Source organism: Schistocerca serialis, chromosome 5 (genome assembly GCF_023864345.2).
Source record: "Schistocerca serialis cubense isolate TAMUIC-IGC-003099 chromosome 5, iqSchSeri2.2, whole genome shotgun sequence".
Taxonomy (NCBI): Eukaryota; Metazoa; Arthropoda; class Insecta; order Orthoptera; family Acrididae; genus Schistocerca; species Schistocerca serialis.
The window spans coordinates 302949937-302974511 of NC_064642.1; the positions used below are offsets into that span (position 1 = coordinate 302949937).

Consider the following 24575-nt stretch of genomic DNA (forward strand, 5'->3'; position numbering starts at 1 on the left):
TCTAACATCGACACTGCTACTTTTCCCAAGTACTGCTGGTTTCAACATTACTACTTCCACCATTTTGATTTTAGTCTGAAAAAAATCGCTACTGACACTTACAGTACATCAACTATTAAACTTTTTGAGTAAAACGTCTGCATTACAAGCTGCACTGTTTAACTTTGCGTAGAGGTACTATCTTGTCTCACAATTCCCTAGGCACTTTTAAGTTTAGAAGGGTATGCAGTTTTTATTTCGAGATTAAAACAGTTATTAACGTGTTCCATGACAAATAAGCTGTGTTGACGGATTCAGCTTTGTTCTGCTGCATGTAGATCAAATGGCGAGGAATCAGAAACACTTGCTATCACAGTAGCTTGTCTGTCATACACAGGGTGTCCCAAAATGATGTATACACTCTTTAATTTAAGGAGACAGAAATAAAATTTTTACGAGTAATAATTTAGAACGCGGGGAAAAACATCACAATGCTTTCTTTTGTTTCAGGATTGTCAGTGTTATATCCTAGCCAGTAATGCCACCCGAGCCCGCTGCCAAAAGGTTGGCAGCATCAAAGTCCGGACGCCGTCCGCATAATCAGCGCCAGCGAGACAGGAAATCGCCGCAAGTCTGCGCGCGCCACCGCTGGCTTCTGGTTTCTTAAGCGCTGGAGTCGCGAGCGCTAGGACAGTTCTGTATTCGCCGCTCAGTTGTATACTCGCCACCGAATTGTGTACTTGCTAGTCAGTTGTGTGTTCATCGCAGCAGAGTTGTTGTTTGTCGTCAGCCGACGCTGACCTAGCCGCTCCGACTCGAACTAGACAGATTTCTGTAGACACGGAGTTCACTACTGTGTTTCTGTATCTTCGTTAATAAAGATAAGTACCGACTTTTATTTAATCAGAGTGTTTGGGTTTTCATCTTTCTGTTCACTGTTCCAGCGGACCGGTCGGCCCGCTATTAAAAGTGTGGCGGTGACTGTGTAAGCCGTTTCCACAACGAATTGTTTGTCGCTACGAACGCCGCCACAAAAGTCAGCAAACATCGCGTTATCTTTTGAACAACGGAAATGGGTGCTAAAGTATTACTGGAAAACAGAGAATGTGAGTGCGGTACGATGATGTTGGAAAGTTGAATTTGGAACGCCACCACCGACAATAGTAACAATTACAAGAATCAGAGGTAAGTTTGAAGTCGAAGGAACGGCACATGATATGAAGAAGGGACACAGCGGACGAAAGAGAAGTTCAACAGACAATGAGAGTGTTGATGCAGTAATATAGGCATACACATGATCCCCGGAGAACTCTGTGAGGCAATGCTCTCGTGAGACTGGGATCTGCAGCAGCAGTGTTCATAGAATTTTGCGGTCTTCAAGCCTTACTTTCCAAGACTTCTCCATGCTCTTAATGAGAATGATCCTGATAGACGAAGCGAATTTTGTGAGTAGTTCATTAACAGATATGAAGAACAACGTTTCCAAGATTGCCGGCCGTAGTGGCCGTGCGGTTCTAGGCGCTACAGTCTGGAGCCGAGAGACCGCTACGGTCGCAGGTTCGAATCCTACCTCGGGCATGGATATGTGTGATGTCCTTAGGTTAGTTAGGTTTAATTAGTTCTAAATTCTAGGCGACTGATGACCTCAGAAGTTAAGTCGCATAGTGCTCAGAGCCACTTGTTTCCAAGATCGAATTCTTTGACCAAATGAAGAGACGTTTAAACTTGGTGGAACAGTTAACCGCCATAACTGCATGTACTGGGCCAGCGAGAATCCATACGTAACCGAGCAAAGGCATGTTAATCTACCAGCAGTAACAGTCTGGTGTGGTGTGTCTTCTAGAGGGTTAATCGGGCCGTACTTCTTTGACAACACTGTCACGGGCGACTCGTACTTGGGAATGTTGGAAATAACTCCTGGTCTTAGTGTTTGGAAATGAAGATTATTATTTTCATTAGGATGGGGCGCCACCTCACTTTCACCTGGATGTGAGGGCATTTCTCAATCCTACATTTCCTGCCAGATGGACAGGAAGAAGAGGTAGTGTGGAGTATCCCGCTCGATCTCCAGATTTAACTCCTCTAGACTTCTTTCTATGCCGTACTCTCAAGAACACAGTTTACGCTGCGAGACGACACATATTGAATGATCTTAGAGAGCAAATTGAGCAAGCCTGTAATGCTATTCCGTTGGAAACAGTAAAGCTGGCATGTCGCTCAGTTTTATGTCGTTGTCAACGGTGTATTGCGGTGGACGGACAACAGTTTGAACATTTACCAGTCGCACCATGAGGCACCTAACACCACTAAAATTGTATTTCTAACCCCTTTCATTAAAGAGGTGTTCAGTTTCAGCGAGTGTATACATTATTTTGGGACACCCTGTAGTTACTATCTCCTTTCAGTAGCACGCATCGGTCCAATTGGCTAAATATGAGAGTATTGTTTTCAACACTGCGACACCTTATTACGTGGCAGGGAGGGCCCTGTTGACAAGGAAGTGTAACGTCACTTACCGCTGTGAATAAGGTAGGTGGAGATACCTTTGTAATTCGCAGAAACATTTGAGACCTACTTGTGTTTTGTGGTGGATTATCAAATCTATAACATTAATAGTTGTCTAGTGGTCGTTGCTTTGTCCAGGGTTGCAGACCACGGCTTCATGTAAAGCTCAAAGTGATTTTAAATGGTTGAAAAGCAAACAAAAACTTTCCATGAAGATTTTTTGTTACCTTTTAGCAAAAACATGACGCAATTCTATATTTCATCATCTCGCAACCAGTGTTGCTACCACATTACTTATTAGGATCTAACATCTGAAACTATTATTCCCGTTAATCTGCTAATAACTCGCCTAACTTACTAAAAGCTCTACACAACAGCCCACAACTTGACACCTTTAGCTAATGTGGTTTATTTATGGTGCCTTACGATGTCATTCTAAGCGTCTTATCAGTCCAATTATAATTTTTCCAATTGCACTGAAAGCTAATTTTCACCATGGTGCGTTACTCGCAATATAAAGGAGGATTGATTGAAATGAGTTTACGCTTAAGACGTACCAAAATGTAACCCATTACAAAAATTTCAGAATTGAAAGTTGAGCACATGTATATTTTGAACGACTGCATTTGGTCCGAGATTAAAAACCTGATCTTGCATTTTCCCAGGTTGAAGTATCTGGTAAGCTACCGATGCATATACACTACTGGCCATTAAAATTGCTACACCAAGAAGAAATGCAGATGATAAACGGGTATTCATTGGACAGATATATTATACTAGAACTGACATGTAATTACATTTTTACGCAATTCGGGTTCATAGATCCTGAGAAATCAGTACCTAGAACAACCAACTCTGGCCGTAATAACGGCCTTGATACACCTGGGCATTGAGTCAAACAAAACTTGGATGGCGTGTACAGGTACAGCTGCCAATGCACCTTCACACGATACCACAGTTCATCAGGAGTAGTGACTAGCGTATTGTGACGCTCCAGTTGCTCGGTCACCATTCACCAGACGTTTTCAGTTGGTGAGAGATCTGGCGAATGTCCTGACCAGGGCAGCAGTCGAACATTTTCTGTATCCAGAAAGGCCCGTACAGGACCTGCAACATGCGGTCGTGCAATATCCTGCTGAAATGTAGGGTTTTGCAGGGATCGAATGAGGGGTAGAGCCACGGGTCGTAACACATCTGAAATGTAACGGCCACTGTTCAAAGTGGCGTCAACGCGAACAAGAGGTGACCGAGACGAGTAACCGATGGCACTCCATACCATCACGCCGGGTTATATGCCAGTATGGCGATGACGAATACAGGCTTCCAATGTGCGTTCACCGCGATGTTTCCGAACACGGATGCGACCATCATGATGCTGTAAACAGAACCTAGATTCATTCGAAAAAGTGACGTTTTGCCATTCGTGCACCCAGGTTCGTCGTTGAGTTCACCATCACAGGCGCTCCTGTCTGTGATGCAGCGTCAAGGGTAACCGCAGTCATGGTCTCCGAGCTGGTAGTCCATGCTGCTGCAAACGTCGTCGAACTGTTCGTGCAGATGGTTGTTGCCTTGCAAACGTCCCCATCTGTTGACTCAGGGATCGAGACGTGGCTGCAAGATCCGTTACAGCCATGCGGATTAGATGCCTGTCATCTCGACTGCAAGTGATACGAGGCCGTTGGGATCCAGCACGGCGTTCCGTATTACCCTCCTGAACCCACCGATTCCATATTCTGCTAACAGTCATTGGATCTCAACCAACGCGAGCAGCAATGTCGCGATACGATAAACCGCAATCGCGATAGGCTACAATCCGACCTTTATCAAAGTCGGAACGTGATGGTACGCATTTCTCCTCCTTACACGAGGCATCGCAACAACGTTTCACCAGGCAACGCCGGTCAACTGCTGTTTGTGTATGAGAAATCGGTTGGGAAACTTTCCTCATGTCAGCACGTTGTAGGTGTCGCCACCGACACCAGCCTTGTGTGAATGCTCTGAAAAGCTAATCATTGCACATCACAGCATCTTCTTCCTGTCGGTTAAATTTATGTCTGTAGCACGTCATCTTCGTGGTGTAGGAATTTTAATGGCCAGTAGTGTATATATCGACCGTTCAACTAATATCAATTAAAACATTGCTTCCTGGATGAAACAAATTACTGGTATCAATGTGATCCAAACTCGTACATCTACCATCATATCTCAAATATTCCAAAACGCTTTTCAAAGATAGAGTCGAACAGCAGGTTGAACACCGCTCTCGTATTAGGCGTTGCGTGGTCAGTTAATGGAAAATATCCGGCACAAAAAGTGTTACGTCGTTACGAAAAAAAGACGTTTCTGGCTTCCAATAAAAGTGATAAAACGTGCGCCTTACCAGGCTGTGAAGGCCAAAGAGTTGTCTGACGGCCACCGTGTCATCCCTTGCCTGGTGGAATCAGGCGGATATGGTCAGAACACCCCCATCCCGTTCTGGCAATTTTGCAGACTTCCCAGATTGATTCAAATGGCTATGAGCACTATGGGACTTAACATCTGAGGTCATCAGTCCCCTAGAACTTAGAACTACTTAAACCTAACTAACCTTAGGACATCACACACATCCATGCCCAAGGCAGGATTCGAACCTGCGACCGTAGCGGTCGCGCGGTTCCAGACTGAAGCCGCTCGGCCGCACTTCCCAGACCGTGGAGCCCCTTTTGCTCGGTCAAGCAACTCCTCAGTCGGCATCACGAGGTTGAGTGCACCCCGTACCAGTCCAGTGTTGCTACCCCATTACTTATTAGGATCGAACAACTGAAGCTATTATTCCCGTAAATATGCTAGTAACTGCTAAAGCCTGGCAGTACCGGGAATCGAACCCGAGACCTCCGCAGGCAGCCATCTTTGCTGACCGTCACGCTGCAGATAATTTCTAAAACAGAAACCAAACACAAATACTTGAGTTACACAAGAAACCGCTGATAAAGTAAATGTACGTAAAATAATCGACACCTAAAGAGACTGTTGAAGTCAAGCAATTATTTGTAGTGACCTAAACTGTCTACTACACCACAACCAACTTTTATTAAGCGAAAATCTGGGCTACAATGAACTAGGGGTCTTCTTTCTGAAGCACTCGGTTAGGTACAGACAGAGGGCTCGAACCCATTTTTGATTTACGTAACAGTGGATAATTCAGAACAATTTTGTTGCACACTGACAGTTTCTAAAAACAGTTCATCATGTCTATTCCCTTCTTGACACTCCTAAATGCGAGGTTACTGGCAAGGGGTACCTTAGAATTTCCTATCGAACACTGGTGAATCCGGTAACATTTGTTATTGGATATACAACGTCAGCTGACAGATAACTCGTATTACAGATAATGGTTTTAGTTGTGGTTAATCTTAAAGAAACGTCCATTTATGAGTACACAGCTATTTAATTTATTTTATTACTCGTTCTTTTCGTTGTAATAGAATGACTGTGAGAACAGAACAGAATCGATGCGTTTGAGATGTAATGCTGCAGAAGAACGCTGAAAAATAGAAGGACTGATGATATAAGGAATGAAGTAGTTCTGCACAGAGTCGGTAAGGAACAGAATTTATGGAAAACACTGACGAGAAGAAGGGAAAGGATGATAGGACATGTCTTACGATATCAGGGAATGATATCTTACATGGTACTAGATGGAGTTGTACAGGGTGAAAACTGTAGAGGCAGATAGAAATTGGAATACATTCAGCAAATTAATCTGAGATGAAGAGGGTGGCACATGTGAGGAATCCGTGACGGGCCCCATAAAACCAATCAGAAGACTGATGACTCAATGACTACAAAACAGTAAATAAATAAAGGTAAAAAATAAAGAGAAAGAGAAATAATCATACAAACTAGACTCGATGAGGTATCATAACTCACACATAAAAAAAAAAAAAAAAACTTTAGCGTTACTCTGCTTCCCAGAACTCTGGAAGATAGACGTTGACTGCGGACCGTATAAAATTTTTGAAAACATTATCAGCGATCTTATATTAATGTAATAATTAAAAAACATTCTTGATAGCAAATATCTATTAATCCATCTTCAGACTCCAGAATGGCAGGTGGGCTTTCATGGAGCAGGTTGCGCCGATCACGACGCTGAACTGACTGCTCAGTACAGCGTCATGGATCGGCGCAGCCTGCTCCGTGGATGTCCACCTGCCATTCTAGAGTCTGAAGATAATCCTTAAGGACTGAAACCGGTCACTTCGATTAAAAGAAATTTGCAATCAAGACTGTTTTTTAATTATTACAGACACAGTCCCTTTGACTGTTCAGAGATGTCACTAAACTCGCCCAAAGATGTAAAAAAAACTATACATTAGAGAGAGTGGGTCCGACAGCCGATCACTTCCACTCATTCAACAAGGAGATACACGGCTCGTGTTCTCTGTAGTTCAACCATGCCCGAACGATCAATACCGCAGTTCGATCGCGTCCGCATTGTTACTTTGTGCCAGGAAGGGCTCTCAACAAGGGAAGTGTTCAGGCGTCTCGGATTGAACCAAAGCGATGTTGTTCGGACATGGAAGAGATACAGAGACAGAAACTATCGATGACAGACCTCTCTCAGGCCGCCCAAGGGCTGCTACTGCAGTGGATGACCGCTACCTACGGATTATGGCTCGGAGGAACCCTGACAGCAACGCCACCATGTTGAACTTTTCGTGCAGCCACAGGACGTCGTGTTACGACTCAGACTGTGTGCAATAGGCTGCATGATACGCAACTTCTCATGACGTCCACAGCGTGGTCCATCTTTGCAACCACGACACCCTGCAGTGTGGTACAGATGGGCTCACCAACATGCCGAATGGACCGCTCAGGATTGGCATCATGTTCTCTTCACCGATGAGTGTCGCCTATGCCTTCAACCAGAAAATCGTCTGAGACGTGTTTGGAGGCAACCCGGTCAGGCTGAATGCCTTAGACACACTGACCAGCGAGTGCAGCAAGGTGGAGGTTCTCTGCTGTTTTGGGGGTAGCATTATTTGGGGCCGACGTACGCCGCTGGTGGTCACGGAAGGGGCCGTAACGACTGTGCGATACGTGAATGTCATCCTACGACCTATAGTGCACCATATCGGCGGCATACTGGCGAGGCATTCGTCTTCATGGACGACACTTCGCGCCCGCATCATGCCCATCTTGTAAATGACTTCCTTCAGGATAACGACATCGCTCGATTTGAATGGCCAGCATGTTCTCCAGACATTAACCCTATTGAACATGCCTGAAAAGGGCTTTTTATGGGCGACGTGACCCACCAACCACTCAGAGATCTACGCTAAATGGCCCTTGAGGAGTGGGACAATCTGGACCAACAGTGCCTTGATGAACTTTTGGATAGTATGCCACGATGAATACAGGTATGCATCAATGCAAGAAGACGTGGTACTGGGTATTAGAGGTACCGGTGGTCTTGCTGTACGGCGGTACAACATGCAATGTGTGGTTTTCATGAGCAATAAAAAGGGCAGAAATGATGTTAATGTTGGTCTCTATTCACATTTTCTGTACAGGTTCAGGAACTCTCGGAACCGATGTGGTGCAAAACTTTTTTTGATATGTGTATAAGGTGTACTTGAAGTGTAATGTCTAAGGAGACTTCGCCGACAGAAGTATGACTATATATTCAGCCTAATAATTTTGACGCTGTACTGCAAACCGCTAGAGGATGTCGAGATCTTCTCACAGTCTTTTAGAGTCTTAGCTCCTCTAATTTACCGACTTTTATAGACAAAAAGAACTTTCAACTGAAATCGCGAAATATCAACCACAGATATGTGTTCCAACAATATTCACAGGCAAAAAAAAGGACGGAAGGAAGACCACGAGTTCACTACAGACAGTCATTTTCACAGGCGCCTTCGTAATACTCACCTAGCCTCGGAATTCTTTTAAAGTCTGCTGTTCTCAAGTACTTGATTTCTGCTAAGGTCACTTTTTAACATACAAACCACATTTTGAAAATAAGATGGGAAAATCATGTTCATTTGCATACGGTTCCGCTGTTTAATAGCTCCTTAACCCTTGTGGCGCTGTACCCCTCTTTAGACATTAACAGACGTCGTACCTAACACCGAGGTGACGAAAACTTTCACTCAGGTACGTATAATAATTCAGCTTGACCGTTTCAGACATCTTTTACTGAGTGGACACCACAACTAATTTGAATCACTTCTATGAATTGGTTAAATTAACTTTGTGCAAGCTCGGAAGCAGAGAGAGAGAGAGACAAAAATACTGTCATTCGCATAACATCAGTACCGTGGCTTTTCATAAAGTGACATCTGGGGCACAGTCTAATACATACAGTCACGAAAATTGTTGCCGGTCGACAGCTGCAGCGACACTAGCGCTTCAAGCGATAACAAAGCAGGCGGCCACATGCTTCGCAAGGAAAATTTTTGTTTATAATTATTTTATACTTACTTAACGAAATAGTTCATATATTTTTGCGTTCCGAGCGATAGTACAATACCAAGAAACATGAATTATTGTGAAATACACATAAAAACAGCCAAATCAAACTGATTCAGCGACATAAACTAGTTTTATTAATAAGGAAATACTTCCGAATATTTGGGTATTTACAGGTTACTCCGCTGAAAGGAAGAGTATATAAACATGTATTTCCTGCATCATAAGCATGTATTTTATTATCTGTTGTCATTATCGTAGGCACTTTCCTCCACACTTAATGTTTTATGGGGTCTAAGGATTCGCCCGTTAGTATGCTTCACTCGACTTCCTAATACACGAATATATTTGTGAATGTAATTACAAGCTACAAATTACACATTTTTGCTTCAAAAGCGAACGTGTTGAAGATTCTTTCCGTTTGTAGCTCAGGTGTAAGAACAATTGTGGAATTGGTTTTTTCTGCGTTGGGAGACAGTGTTATTGCTTTTGACGATTTATATCATTATGTCTGAGTGGTTTTCCCTCAAGTTACAGGTGTGGAGCCTTACTTGGTAAAATAATGTAGGTATTAGATTCCATATAGGTTTCGTACGTTCCACAACAACTCATTTGAATGAAAGTGCGCCGGCCGTTCTGGCCGAGCGGTTCTAGGCGCTTCAGTCCGGAGCCGCGCTGTTACTACGGTCGCAGGTTCGCATCCTGCCTCGGGCATGGATGTGTGTGTTGTCCTCAGGTTAGTTAGGTTTAAGTTCAAAAAAATAACTCTGAGCACTATGGGACTCAACTTCTGAGGTCATTAGTCCCCTAGAACTTAGAACTAGTTAAACCTAACTAACCTAAGCACATCACACACATCAATGTCCGAGGCAGGATTCGAACCTGCGACCGTAGCGGGCTCGTGGTTCCAGACCACAGCGCCTAGAACCGCACAGCCACTTCAGCCGGCTAGGTTTAAGTAGTTCTAAGTCCAGGGGACTGATGACCTCAGATGTTAAGTCCCATAGTGCTCAGAGCCATTTGAACCATTTTGAATGAAAGTGCAGCGAGCAAAATTCTGCTGTATTGGGTAGTTATACGACGTCTTTCTGTAAAAATTCAGGTCTTCTGGTGTTTACTAGCATTTTCTTGTTATTAAAGGAAACAATATTGTTCAGAAATATCTGTACGTTACGGCAGACTCGTAAATAAAATGACCTGTAACACACCGTTTCGTACCTCCTTCGGAAATTAAAACACTACATACACTCCCCATTGTATAATCTACGTTACAAATCAGTATCAACGTTAGTATTCACACTCATCCGATATCGTATTCAGAAGTGTTGCCTGTCGGCCGCTTAGAGCGCTGCTATCTGTTTGGGTAATAAAAATATTAGACTATGATCCCGATTATCTCTGCTATTGTCCATTAAAATCGATGTATGATGCACTTCAAACTTAATTCTAGCATTCTCAACAAAACTCAATCATGAAAAAGAGCAGTCTTCTCCTGAGGAGATAAGATGCACTTAAAATTCAGTTAAGAAATCTTTGTGGATAATTAAACAATTTTTCACTTCCATCGATGCGCTCTATTTGAACAACACTGATAGTCAAAGTTTTGCTACGTATCCTGAAATAATTTATTTTATGTAAATGAAAGGCCGGTAACACAAGCCGACAAGATCTTCCACCGCATGATGGCTTTAGCCAGATGAACAACAGCAGACAGTCCTCTGCTTAGTGCCAAAAATGTTGCCGTCGTCGTGTTACTGCATTCTCCCACGACATGAAACAGATACAAAACAATCCATTCAAACACACAGTTTCAGCTTGAGAAACACACAAATTACATTGACAATAATGTTCCTAAATATCGAATTTAATGTTCATAGAATACATATAACACATGATTACCTGTAAACTGAGCGGCAGGAGAGAAAGTGTAACTGTCTTGGTGTTGGTTGCACTACACGCCCACGCTCGAGTACACCCTCCTGTACTCGGTATTTTGTTGTGTGCATTGAGCCGAAGCGTTGCTTTCAACCGACTTGGATAATGGAGAATTACTGCTCCTAAAACAGCGCCCCACGCACTGTGCAATCAAGCGAAAAGGACGCTGCAGGCTGCTGATCAAACAACAGAGCGCCAAGTACGTCAACATTGCGCGTCTGTTCCCTTTATCATGGTAACAATACATGCACCTGGAGCCACACGATCGTGTCCGTGAACTGGATATAAAGAAGACAGCCAGCAGCTAAGGAAGACGCAGTCCCTCTGTAGACAAGTGCGAGCCATATGAAAACCATGGCACGCTTTGTAACGTTGTTCATCGCCACTCTCATTGCTATTTCACAGGTAAGGACGCTGGACGATCTGATGTAGACCAAATAACTGTGTTCCTATGTTTTACGGGATATGTGTGAGGTTGCTTTCAATTCTTATCCCATCAGGCTTCTGGTAGCAAAGGTATAATCTTCGAAGAAGAGTTTGTAACGCTTGTTAGGATTTTTCTGTCACAACTTCTTGTTCCGATTTCGCCTGTGTCAAAAACGCCCGTTTCCTCCGCGGTTTAGAGTCCATCTTAAACTGTCAAATTGAAGATCGTAGGAAGGCACTGGCCTACTATACCAAATACGTCCATGCCTGGTGCAGCACACTGGTGTTCAAATCTTCAGGCTGGGATAGCTTTTCCGCATCTTAATCTTTTTATGATTCCTTTTGTACACAGCCTTGAAATATAACCCCTACTAGAACTGTAGCAGTGCACGGAGCTTCATGGTATCTTAGGATGACATCGAGACTTGGCCAAGTTGAATAACAACATTCCGTTCAGGTGAATCTAAAAAAAAAAGCAAAAAAAATAGAAAGTAAAAGATGCAGATCAATAAATATCGCAGGACAAACACATGACAATAGTTGTGTTAACTAACATTGATTTGTAATTCTGTCAGAAACGTACACTGATGAACGAAAACATTTTGACTACCGGCTGAATAGCCTGTTTGTTCGACTTTGGAACGAAATACGTCACTGATTCTGCTTATCAGGTATCCGACTATTGTTGGTAGATTTGTGGTGGTGTGTGGCATTAGATGCCTACACATAGGTCATGAAATTTCATCTACATCTACATTTATACTCCGCAAGCCATACAACGGTGTGTGGCGGAGGGCACGTCACGTGCCAGATCCCTTTCCTGTTCCAGTCGCGTATGGTTCGCGGGAAGAACGACTGCCGGAAAGCCTCCGTGCGCACTCGAATCTCTCTTATTTTACATTCGTGATCTGCTCGGGAGTTATAAGTAGGGGTAAGCAATATATTCGATACCTCATCCAGAGACGCACCCTCTCGAAACCTGGACAGCAAGCTACACCGCGATACAGAGCGCCTCTCTCGCAGAGTCTGCCACTTGAGTTTGCTAAACATCTCCGTAACGCTATCACGCTTATCAAATAACCCTGTGACGAAACGCGCCGCTCTTCTTTGGATCTTCTCTACCTGCTCTGTCAACCCGACCTGGTACAGATCCCACAGTGATGAGCAATACTCACGTATAGGTCGAACGAGTGTTTTGTAAGCCACCTCCTTTGTTTACGGACTTCATTTTCTAGGGACTCTCCCAATGAATCTCAACGTGGCACCAGCCTTACCAACAATTTTTATCTGATCATTCCACTTCAAATCGTTCCGTACGCATACTCCCAGATATTTTACAGAAGTAACTGCTACCAATGTTTGTTCCGCTATCATATAATCATACAATAAAGGATCCTTCTTTCAATGTATTCGCAATACATCACATTTGTCTATGTTAAGGGTCAGTTGCCACTCCCTGAATCAAGTGTCTATCCGCTGCAGATCTTCCTGCATTTCGCTGCAATTTTCTAATGCCGCAACTTCTCTGTATCCTACAGCATCATCCGCGAAAAGCCGCATGGAACTTCCGACACTATATGCTAGGTCATTTATATATATTGTGGAAAGCAATGGACCTATAACACTACCCTGTGGCATCCCAGAGGTTACTTTAACGTCTGTAGACGTCTCTCCATTGAGAATAACATGCTGCGTTCTGTTTGCTAAAAACTCTTCAATCCAGCCAAATTTGCGTAAATAACGGACCGCTGATTTGCGTACGTGCTGATATCGCCAGATAGCGACACAAATGGGTTTCGTAGGACTTACATCAGGCGAATTTGGTCGTCGAGACATCAACATGAGTTCACTATAACACTTCTCAAACCGTTGTAGCACGGTTCTGGCTCCGAGACATGGACAGTTATAGGTCTACTACTGAAAGATGACATCGCCATCCGGTTCTAGGCGCTACAGTCTGGAACCGTGCGACCGCTACGGTCGCAGGTTCGAATCCTGCCTCGGGCATGGATGTGTGTGATGTCCTTACGTTACTTAGGTTCAAGTGGATCTAAGTTCTAAGGGACTAATGACATCAGAAGTTAATACCCATAGTGCTCAGAGCCATTTGAACATCGCCATCGGCAAAGTATCAAGTATGAACGGATGCAAGTAGTTCACAGCTGTCAGGGTGTCTTCGATTGTTACCACAGATCACATACAAGCGCACAAGAGAACGTCCCCCACAGTATAATTTTGCTCCCACTAGCTTGTGTGTGAGACGCGCTGAACGTTTCGAGCCGCCGTTCACCTCGATGATGCCATTTGCGGAGACGACCATCAAAGTAGTGTAGCAAAAATGTGATTCAACCTAAGAGCTGGCCTTTTCCACTGATCAACGTTGGGAACCTGATGGTCTCGTGCCAACTGAAATCGTTATTTAAGATGTCGTTGGGTCAACACGTGAGCACGCAGAGCTGGTTGGCTGCGGAGTTCCACGTTCAACAATGCACGACGAACGACGAGCTCGGCAATACTTGTGCGTGCACCAGCATTGTACTCTTTTTGGCATACATGACAGATCACCATCTATCCCACTTTACAGATCAGACAAGTCTCTGAACCCCACATTCTCTTAATAGCCGTGGACGTCCAACAATTTAGCGTCTAGTGGTAGTTTCACTATGCTTCTACCTCTTTCCGTAGATTCTCACGATAGTAGCACGTGGACATTCGACTGGCTTCGCTGTTTTCGAGATACTCGTTCACAGGCTCTGCATAATAATAATAATAATAATAATAATAATAGCTTCACTAGGGAGACCCCCCAACCGTGTTTGCTCCGCTTGCATACATCTGTTACCGCGTCACGTACCCAAAACGTCACCAGGCACCATTTAAAGTCGCGGTGGGCAGTGGTCGTAATGTTTTGGCAGATATGTGAACATATTGCACACAGTTGCGACTATATTACTTTTGCCCAAAACTTAGCCACTTCCAAAGCATTTTCTTCTCCTTGCTGAATTCCATCTTCAGTGCAGGAAGCTGAACACAGTCGACATTGGAGAAAATGATGAACAGTAGCAAGATTGATTATATTTGAGCTAGACTTATTTCAGTAGTTGTGAGACAGTGTAGTGGGAAAGGAACGAATTTTACTTTTAAATTCATACAGCTTGTATACAGCATATGATAGTAATCAGATAAAAAACATACGTATAAGTTATTTTGGCCAACAACTCCATTAGCTAGTACAGCACACTGTAGCTGGAGTGCAGACTTTCAGTCGTGTTTCATGACGAATGTAATCTTGAGAGAGAATGTTTCAAAATTAGTGTTCCATAGACCAAACCAGACGAGGACTCTATTATTGCAGACATGGTGGTGGACATACCTGGTGATAGTACTGGTCAGATTTCTTGAAAATGACTTTGGGCACTGCGAGGAGTATGTTCATGGAAAATGTTTCTGGAAAAACGTATACCTATGGCGTTGTAAAAAAGGTAACAGAACAGTCCGGATATCCTTCTGAAACTATTCTGCAGTGGCTAGTATTTTAGATGTATAGGGAACTGCAAGCTATTGTTCCTCATGACGCATGAAGTCAGTGCTGTGTGTCACTGATTCACACATTCCAGTAGTTACTGCTAAATTCACAAATGACTGTTACAGACTCCAAGGTAAAAACTTCCGCCATGGTTAACTAATCCCATTTATTCTCCCGTTCCATTTTTCGCTGCAACATCGAGGGGTAAGTGACAAGGTGTATGAGGAAGCCTAGTGAATGGCGCACTTACTTGTTTCCCAGCTTCCAGCAAACCTTGGTGGTTCTCGCTGACGCTCTACATACAGCATTAGTCCTAATTTGTCGCTAGTCGCCGTGCAGTGGGTGCTCTTCTGAAGCGGTTGTCTAGGCGATGTAGAGAGTCTCTGTGACGGACCTTAGGACAGGGAAAGAAATCTTTGCGACAGACTATGACATTCCTGGAGAGCCGTCTAACACCGTCAAGACAGTTCACGTTTGTAAATAAATCTTGCTGATAAAAGTACGATGAACGAGCCAGTCGAAGGGACATGACAAGGTTTATCATTCAACAGGACAGAGCTGATAGATTTTGCTAACTTAACCATTGCTCGAAAATTGAATGGTTTTATAAAGCAGCATTCTTGACAAGTGTTTCTTTTTTTTCTAGTGTGGAAACATAGGGCACTGTATCACATCAACAAATGTAGCTAACAAATAATTTGGTTTGTGAGACGAGGAACCTGAGCTTTTAAATTTTTTTCGGAGGATCTATCCTACCTCCCACAGCCTGAATAAATGGTACGACGTTGCTGAAATTCAATCAGTTACAAGTTAATTACACAAATTGTGCTCATTGTCACCGCCCTCGCATGTTCACGATGTCCACTAACTCAGTATGAAGCTCGTAACAGTACACAAATTACTCAGTAAATAAAACGCTGATGTCATCGACTCAGCGTTTTAGTGCTCTATGATAATACGTTTCTGATCATGTCTTTAGAAAAGATCGTTCTCATTTTTTACAATACAGCTTAACACCTTAGTTTGAGGTGAGCTCTTTTCTAGAGTTCCGTGCGTCAGCCGGTAAAAACGGAACCCTTATAGTATCACTTTGTTGTCCTTCTGTCTATGTGTCTGATTTTCTCAGGAACGGGTAGTCGCATGAAGTTGAAATTTGTGTCACATATTAAGGTCTACGGTCCCTTTGTGATGGAAAAAGTGAAGCTTGTAAGTCAATGCAATCAAAAGATACGGCAGTTTACGTCACATATTTTGTGTTCCCAAACTCAGTCATCAGAACCTAAAGGGTTGACATAGTCATGAAATTTACCAAGAAGCAGTATTTCATACTACACCCACAGGAAAAAATCTGAAAATTCTGAATTTCTAATTATATCTCACTAAATATGTTTTTCATATCACGCCGTCCGTCCGTCTGCCCATCCGGCTATTAAGACCTCTTTTTACCGGAAACGGGTAGACGCATAAAGCTGAAAGTTATGACACTATCTTAGGTCTATGCTTTTCTTTCGGTACAATAAACAATGCAGCCAAAAGTTCTGGCCATTTACGTCATAAATTTCTACACTCGAAAACTCACCCATTAAAATCTATAGCTGCTTCCCCTTGTCGTAGATTCACGAAATTTGGCAGGAAAAAAGGTTTCGGAATACTATTAAAGAAAAAGAAAAAAAGGAAGTTTTTAATCCGTAATTATATCACACGAAAAAATATTTCCTTTGACATTTGTTATTCGACTTCAAACTTGAAATGAAAACATTCACGGAAGTCTTGGAATCCCTGGGACTGATAACTTTTTACACTACTGGCCATTAAAACTGCTACACCACGAAGATGGCGTACTAAAAACGTGAAATTTAACCGACAGGAAGAAGATGCTGCGATATGCAGATGATTAGCTTTTCAGACCATTCACACAAGTTTGGCGCCGGTGGCGACACCTACAACGTGCTGACATGAGGAAAGTTTCCAACCGATTTCTCAAACAGCAGTTTATCGGCGTTGCCTGGTGAAACGTTGTTGTTACGCCTCGTGAGAGGAGGAGAAATGCTTACCATCACGTTTCCGACTTTGATAAAGGTCGGATTGTAGCCTATTGCGATTACGGTTTATCGTATCGCGACATTGCTGCTCGCGTTGGTCGAGATCCAATGACTGTTAGCAGAATATGGAATAGGTGGGTTCAGGAGGGTAATATGGAACGCCGTGCTGGATCCCAACCGCCTCGTATCACTAGCAGTCGGGATGACAGGCATCTTATCCGCATGGCTGTAAAGGATAGTGCAGCCACGTCTCGATCCCTGAGTCAACAGATACGGACGTTTTCAAGATAACAACCATTTGTACGAACAGTTCGACGACATTTGCAACAGCATGGACTATCAGCTTGGAGACCATGGCTGCGGTTACCCTTGACGCTGCATCACAGAGCGCCTGCGATGGTGTACTCAACGACGAACCTGGGTGCGCGAATGGCAAACCGTCATTTTGTCGGATGAATCCAGGTTCTGTTTACAGCATCATAATGGTCGCATCCGAGTTTGTCGACATCGCGGTGAACGCACGTTGGAAGCGTGTATTCGTCGTCGCCATACTGCCGTATCACCTGGCGTGATGGTATGGGGTGGTATTGGTTACACGTCTCGGTCACCTCTTGTTCGCATTGACGGTACTTTGAACAGTGGACGTTACATTTCAGATGTGTTACGACCCGTGGCTCTACCCTTCATTCGATCCCTGCGAAACTCTACATTTCAGCAGGATAATACGCGACCGCATGCTGCAGGTCGTGTACAGGACTTTCTGGATACAGAAAATGTTCGACTGCTTTCCTGGCCAGCACATTCTCCAGATCTCTCACCAACTGAAAACGTCTGGTCAATGGTGGACGAGCAACTGACTCGTCACAATACGCCGGTCGCTACTCGTGTTGAAGCTGCATGGGCAGCTGTACATGTACACGCCATCCAAGCTCTGTTTGACTCAATGTCCAGGCGTATCAAGGCCGTTATTACGGCCAGAGGTGGTTGTTCTGGGTACTGATATCTCAGGATCTATGCACCCAAATTGTGTGAAAATATAATCACATGTCATTTCTAGTATAATATATTTGTCCAATGAATACTCGGTTATCATCTGCATTTCTTCTTGGTGTAGCGATTATCATGGCCAGTAGTGTAGTATTAATGTCGATAACACGCAAAAATCGTTCAGAGCCTCTATTTCTGGAATGGATGAAATGTCTGTATACATAATTGAGCTTCAGTGTGCAGTCCTACTCGCACCTAGCCAATTTTATGTGTGTGCGTAAACGTGTTGAGACACACATGTGACATCTCTCCTCTAAAAATCGTGAAAATAGTGAAAAGTGCTGCAACGTAACTAATACATGGAGAAAGAAGCTTTTAAATTAGGATTATGCAGTGCATGGACAGTACTTTTTTTCTGGTTTGATCCCCCCCCCCTCCAGGAATTCCTTTCCTGTACCAACCTCGTCTTCTCAGAGTAGCACTTGCCACCAACGTCCTCAATTATTGGCTGGATGTGTTCCAACCTCTGGTTTTCTCTACAATTTTTACCCTCTGCAATCCTCTGGTATCACTGAAATTATTCCTAATGTCTTAACAGATATCCTATCATCTTCTCCCTTCTCAGTGTTCGCCATATATTGCTTTCCTCCATGTTTCTGCGCAGACCTTCCCCTCCTCACTCCTTACCTCACCAGTCCAACAAATTTTTAACATTCTTCTGTAGCACCACATCTGAAATTCTTCGATTCCCTTCTGTTCCAGTTTTACAACAGTCCACATTTCTGTACCATTCAACCTGCTGTGCTCCAAACGTACATTCTCAGAACGGCCAGGATTGCTCTTTTTGGCAGTGCTAGTCTGCTTCTGATGTCCTCCTTGCTCCGTCTGTCATTAGTTATTTTGCTGCCTAGGTGACAGATTTCCTTGACTTCACCTGCTTCGTGACCATCAATGCTGATGTTGAGTTTCTCGCTGTTCTCATATACGCCACTTCTCATTACTTTCGTCTTTCTTCGATTTACTCCCAATCCATATTATGTACCCATTAGAGTGTTCATTCCATTCAGGAGATCCTGTAATGCTTCTTCCCTTTCACCGAGGATGGCAATGCCATTAGCGAATCGTATCATTGAAACCCTTTCACCTAGAGTTTTATTTCCACTCTTGGACCTTTCTTTTATTTCCATCATTGCTTCTTCGATGACTAGATCGAACAGTAGGGGCGAAAGACTGTATCCCTGTCAATACAACCTTCTTAATCCGAACACTTCGATTCTGGTCTTCCTTTTTGGCTCTTGTATATGTCTTATATTACTCGTCTCACCCTACAGCTTACTCCCTAGTCTCCTAAGAATTACGAACATCTTGCGCGATGTTACATTGTCGAACGCTTTTTTCAGTTCGACAGCTCTCATGAGCGTGTCTTTATTTTTCTTCAGTCTTGCTTCTTTATCAACTGCACCGTCAGAACTGCCTCTCTGATGCCTTTACATTTCATTTCATAAAGTCAAAGTGATCGTCATCTAATAGATCCTCAATTTTCTTTTCCATTCTCTTGTATATTATCTTAGTCAGAAACTTCGATGCATGAGTTGTTGAGCTGATTGTGCGGTAATTCTTTCACTTGTCAGTTCTTTGCGGTCTTCGTAATTGTGTGGATGATACTTTTGAGAAAGTCGGATCGTATATCGACAGACTCATACAATTTTGCGCAGCAACATGAGCAGTCGTTTCGTTGCCACTTCCCCAAATGATTTCAGAAATTTTGATGGAATGTTATCTATCCCTTCTGCCATATTTGACGTTAGGTCTTCCAGAGATCTTATAAATTCTGTTCTAATACTGGTTCCCCTATCTCTTCCCTATCGGCATCTGCCTCTTCTTCAGTCACATCGGGCAAATCTTCTCCCTCATGGAAGTCCTTAATGTAGTCTTTCCACCTAGCCGCTCTGTCCTCTGCATTGCACTCTTAATGTTACCACCCTTGCTTTTAATTTCACCGAAGGTTGTTTTGACTTTTTTGTTGCTGACTCTGTCGTTCCGACAGTCTACCAGGAATTCGAATTGGCTATCTTCCGGTAGTGTGTGTTGCACTATCAAATATGAACGACCTCTACTACAAAGACGGTTACTCGAGTAAACGAAAATACAGTTTTATAAAATAAAAAATTAAGAAATTAAAATTCTAACAATTGAAATGTGGCCAATATAATATAATGCTGAGAAATTTTCTTTGCTTTCTCAGGCTGCTCCTCGGCCGCAGAGCGGAACCACAGACAACCAGAAGGCGAATAGCGGCTCTGCCTCTTCGTCCCCTGGAAACGTGTCAAACTCGGCATCAAACACCGACTCCTCGGGAGCGACAGACCCTATAGCTATAATAATTCCTCGTGAATACGCTAACAGCTTGTTAGCTTCCGCCATCATCAGCGGACTCACCGGCAGTAGTAACAGTGCCAACAACCCACTTGCAAACAACCAACTTGCCAACAACCCACTCGCTGCCCTGATCTCCGTCATCCCGAACACCATCAACGCTGAGAGGGATCGCTTTTCGTCGGCCGTCGAAAATCTCGTCAAGGGTAATGTTGACCCCATCGCCGATTCAATAGAGAGTGCGGCGACGACTGGTGGCAGGGTCTTGTCCAATGGCCTTAGGGTATTCAGCGCTTGGCCAACATTCTTCGGGCACGTGATAGGCTGATGGAAGAATTTCACAGATCAATTTCACCTGCCAAAGTTCAATGTTTTACTCTCGAATACTTCTTAAATAAATACGTCGTGTAATGTAATGTACCTATAACTCGTAGTCTTAAGTCTGAGAGACGAAACTAATACGCTATCAGTATTTGTACATAGTATGTAAATAATATGGTTTCAAAATACTAACAAAATTTTTCTACTTTCCAAGTTGTATTTTACCATAATAGTAATATTTTTTACCACACAGATTACAAAAGCATAACTAATTCCGAGCCGGCCGCGGTGGTCTCGCGGTTCTAGGCGCGCAGTCCGGAACCGTGCGACTGGTACGGTAGCAGGTTCGAATCCTGCCTCGGGCATGGATGTGTGTGTTGTCCTTAGGTTAGTTAGGTTTAAGTAGTTCTAAGTTCTAGGGGACTGATGACCACAGCAGTTGAGTCCCATAGTGCTCAGAGCCATTTGAGCCATTAACTAATTCCGAAGCTTCACCGGTAAGTGTTTACCATCCCTTCTACGAATCATTCAAACCAGTTGTTAAACATGTATTACATATCTCAAGAATGCAACTACTACTCAAATGAACCCAAAGATTTCAACCAACATTTTCTCCTTCTTTAATCCGAATTTTGTTTCAATACGTTCCACCGTACAGTTATTGATTTCTAACATTAAATGAGTACTAACTATAGCAACATTTTTTTTCTAACTCGAGCTTCCATGCGCACATTATCGTGACTGAGTTGTTTGAACAACAATGTCTTCTTGTCTTGGTCGCTATGGTCTCTTAAACCCATTGATTCCCATCCTTTACAAAGACCTTGGCTGCATACAGTGGAACAAGCCGGTTGTTTTGAGAAACTGCGCAGAGAAGTTACAATAAAATCTCGTCAATAAGATATTTCAAGTACATCCACTGTAACTTTTTTATTCAGGTAAGTCACTATATTCAAATTTTTCTAGAGTAACGATATTTTTAAAATCATAAATTCTGTCCAAAATTTCTTCTTAAAAATACATCAGTGGGTACTTTATACTGTTTACCTGCGCACTGAGTGCCTGGGTTAGCACTAACTTACCACTGTTTACTCGGTGTGGGCGTTTATGAAATATTAATCTGAAACTTTGCAAAAATACAAATTTAAAATGTGCATATTGTTTCAGTTTATGGTACTAAGATCTGTATTACCAATGTTTTCAGTAATTGCGGGTACAAACCTCAAAAAATATATGATTCAGCACAATATAAAACTAATTTTATTGCCGCCACTTTAAACGGTGGTCCTTAACATTTTTGTTATCACACTGCCGCCTAAATTCACGTAAACTCTAATAAGGGACACAACATTGTTACTTGCTTGAATAATTATTTGCAGTTTACCTGATTAGCACCAACTTCTGTAGCGCATTTGCGTCAGGGCCTTATCCAGAGTCATCCACGAATTTCTATACATCACCACTGAAAAGTATGTTCTTGGCATGAACACCGCATGCGTTACTAATACTGGCAACCATGTTTTCGGCACTCATCGCTGTTTACATGTAGACAGTTTCCGTTAGTGAGAATCTGAAATCACAAAAAATGGTTCAAATGGCTCTGAGCACTATGGGACTTAACATCTGAGGTCATCAGTCCCCTAGAACTTACAACTACTTAAACCTAACTAACCTAACGACATGACACACATCCATGCCCGAGGCGATCGCGCGGTACCAGACTGACGCGCCTAGAGCCGCTCGGCCACACCAGCCGGCCTGGTATTATAGATATGGCTGGTATTTCTCGGTTTATCGTGTAACCACCAACTAATACGAATAAATACATGCAATTCCTCAGTTTCTCATATATATATATATATATATATATATATATATATATATATATATATATATTCGTATTAGTTGGTGGTTACACGATGAACCGAGAATATATATATATATATATATATATATATATATATATATGTGTGTGTGTGTGTGTGTGTGTGTGTGTGTGTGTGTGTGTGTGTGTGGGCGCGCGCGCGCGGGTGAGGAAAGAAATTACGTACTATTAATAAATTAGCTGCTAACTTCACCTGAGCAATCACCACTTCAAGTGCGAACAATCAACGGTCCAAATAATACCTCGGAAAAATATATATAACTTCAGCAGTATTCAGGTTCATCAAACACAAAAGGCTATGAAAATTAATTACGGGCGACCAACACTTATCAATTATAAACGAGTAACTTTGTCTAACAATGAGTGGCTTGTGGCATGTTTTGTATCGGTGAGAGTATGCCATTAGTCATGGAATAAATATTGAAACAATGAAGCATATGAGTAATGCAAAACAATTAAAGACGCACGATACACTTCGCAATAACACTATTTTGCCCAATGTCGTTAGAACCGAACTTACGGGTCTCGTGCTTAATAAAGCAAAATGCTGCGCTTTCTAACGACCTAACCTGTGTTTGTGTTATCAAATTATTGCAAATATTTACTTGAAAACATGAACATGATCATGAAACTCCAAACATTAAATTCTGACTTATTTAATTAGCGTTTGGAAAGTATTCTCACTTTTTTACGGTCCCGTATCTCAGTCTGTAAAAAGGGAACCCCGATATGATCACTTTTTTGTTCCTTTGCCTGTCTGTCCGACGGTTCAAATTTTTTTTCTCAGGAATTGGTAGACGTACGATGTTGAAATAAAATGTCACATGTTGTGGACTATGATTCCCTTGCGGTATAATAAATGTTAGCTTCTAAGGCAATGTAATCAAAAGATATGGCCATTTATGTCACATATGTCGATACTCGCAACCCCACTCATCAAAATCTAAAGGGTACTTCCCGTTGGACTAAAATCACGAAATTTGGCAAGAAGAAAGGTTTGACAGTACAAGTAAAGAGAAAAAAATCCGAAATTGCTAATTTGTGATTATACGAAAAAATTTTATCGTTTGTTACCCGACTTAAAGCTTAAAATGGAAACATTCTCGAAAGACTTGGAATCCCTGAGAGCGACGACTTGCCACTATTAACGTCGATGACCGGCAAAAATTGTGGAGAGCCTCGATTTCCACAATGGATGAACTGTCTGTATACACACTTAAATTCGTGCGCAACCCTCAGCGCAAGTCCTGCTCACACATTGACAAATTTTCTTTTTTTTTTTAATTTCACCCTCGCTGTTGTTGGTCATGCTCAAAATTGTTTCAAATGGCCTGTTATTTGAGAGCAGCAAAATTTCCTTGACAGTAGGTATATAATAGTTTTTTTCTTAAATGTTTCACCTTAGTTTTCTGATATAGTGGGTAAATGTATTTAATTTGTGAAACAGTGTTCCATTTGGTTCAAATGACACTTTCATACATAAATAGTATATACTGACAGATGACGTTTCAAAATATTTTCATAAGAACGATTTCTGATAAGTCATAAGAGCTTTCCCATATTTGAATAATTTTTAGTTGAAGTAGATAATATTGGAAAATTTTTCACTCGTACTTAGGTTCATACATCATAACCGAAAGTCTACCACCTATCAATTTGTCTCGAGCTTGCTAGCCTATCACAGGCTAATAAGTCTTTTAATTCTGTAATACCTTCATCAATATACACTACTGGCCATTAAAATTGCTACACCACGAAGATAAAGTCGGTGCGTTCAGGAGGGTAATACGGATCGCCGTGCTGGATCCCAACAGCCTCGTATCACTAGCAGTCGAGATGACTGGCATCTTATCCGCATGGCTGTAACGGATCGTGCAGCCACGTCTTGATCCCTGAGTCGACAGATGGGAACGTTTGCAAGACAACAACCATCTGCACGAACAGTTCGACGACGTTTGCAGCAGCATGGACTATCAGCTCGTAGGCCATGGCTGCGGTTACCCTTGACGCTGCATCACAGACAGGAGCGCCTGCGATGGTGTACTCAACGACGAATCTGGGTGCACGAATGGCAAAACGTCATTTTTTCGGATGATCCAGATTCTGTTTACAGCATCATAATGGTCGCATCCGTGTT

The 24575-nt window shown here is 42.7% G+C and overlaps 1 protein-coding gene across 1 annotated transcript; it reads left to right on the top strand.

Annotated features, from left to right (window-relative positions):
* The first annotated feature begins 11143 nt into the window (after nucleotides 1-11143).
* Nucleotides 11144-20648, top strand: LOC126481521 (uncharacterized). Its single transcript, XM_050105324.1, has 2 exons — nucleotides 11144-11280; nucleotides 20102-20648. Exons 1-2 carry the CDS (start codon nucleotides 11221-11223, stop codon nucleotides 20558-20560), a joined length of 519 nt encoding a protein of 172 aa, XP_049961281.1. The 5' UTR covers nucleotides 11144-11220; the 3' UTR covers nucleotides 20561-20648.
* The last annotated feature ends 3927 nt before the right edge of the window (nucleotides 20649-24575 follow it).

Excerpts from the sequence above, each read along its gene's own strand:
- LOC126481521 (XM_050105324.1), top strand. The coding sequence starts at position 11,221 with ATGAAAACCATGGCACGCTTTGTAACGTTGTTCATCGCCACTCTCATT. Across the intron at positions 11,281-20,101 it reads CTCTCATTGCTATTTCACAG|GCTGCTCCTCGGCCGCAGAG; the intron begins GTAAGGACGCTG and ends TTGCTTTCTCAG.